The sequence below is a fragment of the Elephantulus edwardii genome, unplaced genomic scaffold (assembly GCF_000299155.1).
Source record: "Elephantulus edwardii isolate Elephantulus edwardi_28Jun2011 unplaced genomic scaffold, EleEdw1.0 scaffold00022, whole genome shotgun sequence".
NCBI lineage: Eukaryota > Metazoa > Chordata > Mammalia > Macroscelidea > Macroscelididae > Elephantulus > Elephantulus edwardii.
The window spans coordinates 11,938,836-11,941,645 of NW_006399772.1; the positions used below are offsets into that span (position 1 = coordinate 11,938,836).

Consider the following 2,810-nt stretch of genomic DNA (forward strand, 5'->3'; position numbering starts at 1 on the left):
TATATGTTGGTGATGGTTGTGTATTGTCGTTACTGACCCTCTAGTGGGTTCCCAGAAGCTATAAATTGTATGGCAGGAGATTTCCCAGCCTTCTCCCAATGAGCTGCTGGTGCTTTCGAACCACTTACCTTTGTGTTGGCAGCGCACTTCCTTACCACTATATATATTCACTTAGCTACCAGAGCTCTCATAGTAAGATAGACTTTTTTAAATATATACATAATAATTATGTTGTGTTGCTTTGTCAGCGTTGAAATTCGTGACATTCTTTGCTGAAACATGCAAGTTGATATCTAAGGGATCTTTCTACGGGAGCTCCTGTGGCCTAGTGGCTATGGAGTTGTGCTTCCAACCCCTAAGGGAAGTGGTTCAAATCCACGTAGCTGCTCCACTGGAGCAAAATGGGCAGTCTCCTCTGAAAATGAGTTGGTTCTGATTCCAAGGCACACAACAAGGAAAAGAAGAGTGCTATTAGAGACACACTGGGCTGTTTTCTAAAGATATTTTCTTAACTGGTAAGAATGTTAATTCTTGAAAACAAGACCAAAAGATTCTTGAAAAAGAAATAGGATTTTGTGCAATGCTTCCTTAAGGTGAATTTTTAATGTTATCTGGTAAAAATTAGCTGTTGAAAATTTCTGTGTTTACTCTGATGATGGCCAGAGTATTAGTGTGAAAGGCAAAGCCAAGATGAATTTTTTCTCTTTGCTTGACTACAGTTTTCTGTCAAGGTTAAGGTTGAACTTTGTTCAAGCCGAATTGAACAAAGTTAAGTAAATGAAATAACATGTTAACTGATAACATATGTCTAATATTTTGATAGTGCATTAAGTAAATAGTCCTTAGAGTCACCAGATTTTGTTTCTTAAAATTAGGAAAATTGTAAGACTAGCTCCATGGATAAATTTTTTTTTTTTTTGTTTCTCTTTTAGGATATTAGAGATGGCTACTCCCCGGTCAGTTTTTGTCCTTGCAATCTGCATCTTAATGATAACAGAATTAATTCTGGCTTCCAAAAGTTACTATGATATCTTAGGTGTGCCAGAATCCGCATCAGAACGCCAAATCAAGAAGGCCTTTCATAAGCTGGCCATGAAATACCATCCTGACAAAAATAAGAGCCCAGATGCTGAAGCAAAATTCAGAGAGATCGCAGAAGGTAAGTAACTGATTATCTTTTAGAGTCCTACAGGTGGTGTCCCATACAGGTATGATAGCTAAGAACTGTGTGTGTATTTGCAAGTTTTGTGGAGATGGGAAGAGTGATAATATTTAAAATAGATTGTTTCACTGGGGTCCTGGCTGTGAGCAGCCCCTGAACCTGCCTCCAGACGCCACAGACAGACGGAGACAGGACAGCGCACTTTGCAGCCTCTCGGGCCTGTGTGTCAGGACTCTCACTCCTCCCATCAGCAGGGGCTCCGGTGCCGAGAACAGACGTCAGGGAGGCCCAGGGAGCCCCGGCTGACTTCCCCCAACCCATCATCCCAAGATCAGGACAGCAGAGCCGGAGGCCATGATGTGACTTGTCTACCATGAGACAATCTGCCAAGCCCCCCGTGTGTGGGCCGAGGCCTCGGGCACCAGCCCGGAGCACCCACAGCGGCATTAAAGCTGACCCTCACAAAAAAAAAAAAAAAAATAGATTGTTTGACACTATTTTCTTATAACGGGTACTTTATTAGAAGAATGATGGGTAATTTTATTAGAATACAAAATACTAGAAATGTGTTATTTCCGATTTTGATGTTTATAGAATTGCTTTTTCTTTGTGAAAAAGAATTTTAACAACGGAAAACTTACTGTTAACTAACTTCTGAAGCAGTATTTACTGAGTAATGAGATGGGGGGAAAAGACTGATATCTGGATTCTTCCCCCCCCTACACACACACATTACATAACCATATTTGTCTTTAAAGGAAAAATGTGAAATAAATTTTGACTTAAGACTGTCTGAAACATGCTGACAGTGGCTGACAGGATCTGAGTAGAGTTAGAAGTAAACCTTTACTTAAACAAGAAACTGGAAACTCTAGCCTTTCTGTATTGGTTATGTTTGACAATTTAACTATTTAATAGTAGTAATAGTTGTATACAAATAACTTTAATTAAAAATTTTAAAACTCTGAAATTGTTGCCAACATGTTTCTTTGTGATAATGGTAATATTCAGTTAACAAGTATTTACTGAATATTTACCAGAGGTAGGAATTGTGTTAACAACTGATGATAATATAGTAAACAGTGTAGAAGACAACAAGTGAATGTTATTTTAGTACCTTTGATTTTCACTTTATTGCTACATTTATATAGTTTTTGTTTCACTTGTCAAATCCTTCCCTAGGACATGACATTGGACTAATTTAAGTGGTGTGAGTGTATTAATTTTGAATGCTTTGAGTTACTAAAATCATTTTCTCTCTTTCAGCATATGAAACCCTCTCCGATGCTAATAGACGGAAAGAGTATGATACACTTGGACACAGTGCTTTTAGTGATGGTAAAGGACCGAGAAGTAGTGGAAGTCCTTTCGAGCAGTCATTTAACTTCAATTTTGATGACTTATTTAAAGACTTTGGGTTTTTTGGTCAAAACCAAAACACTCGATCCAAGAAGCATTTTGAAAATCACTTCCATACCCGTCAGGATGGTTCCAGTAGACAGAGGCATTTCCAGGAGTTTTCTTTTGGAGGTAGACTGTTTGATGACATGTTTGAAGACATGGAGAAAATGTTTTCTTTTAATGGCTTTGACACTACTAATCAGCATACAGTACAGACTGAAAATAGATTCCACGGATCTAGCAAGCA

At 38.4% G+C, this 2,810-nt stretch overlaps 1 protein-coding gene across 1 annotated transcript in view; it reads left to right on the plus strand.

Annotated features, from left to right (window-relative positions):
- Positions 1–936: 936 nt before the first annotated feature.
- DNAJB9 (DnaJ (Hsp40) homolog, subfamily B, member 9) overlaps positions 937–2,810 on the plus strand; it is a 3,927-nt gene continuing 2,053 nt past the window's right edge. Inside the window, exons 1-2 of the mRNA XM_006882692.1 lie at positions 937–1,159; positions 2,429–2,807. Of these exons, the coding sequence (XP_006882754.1) occupies positions 943–1,159; positions 2,429–2,807 (596 nt within the window). The 5' untranslated portion in view covers positions 937–942. The remainder of the gene's footprint in view (positions 1,160–2,428; positions 2,808–2,810) is intronic.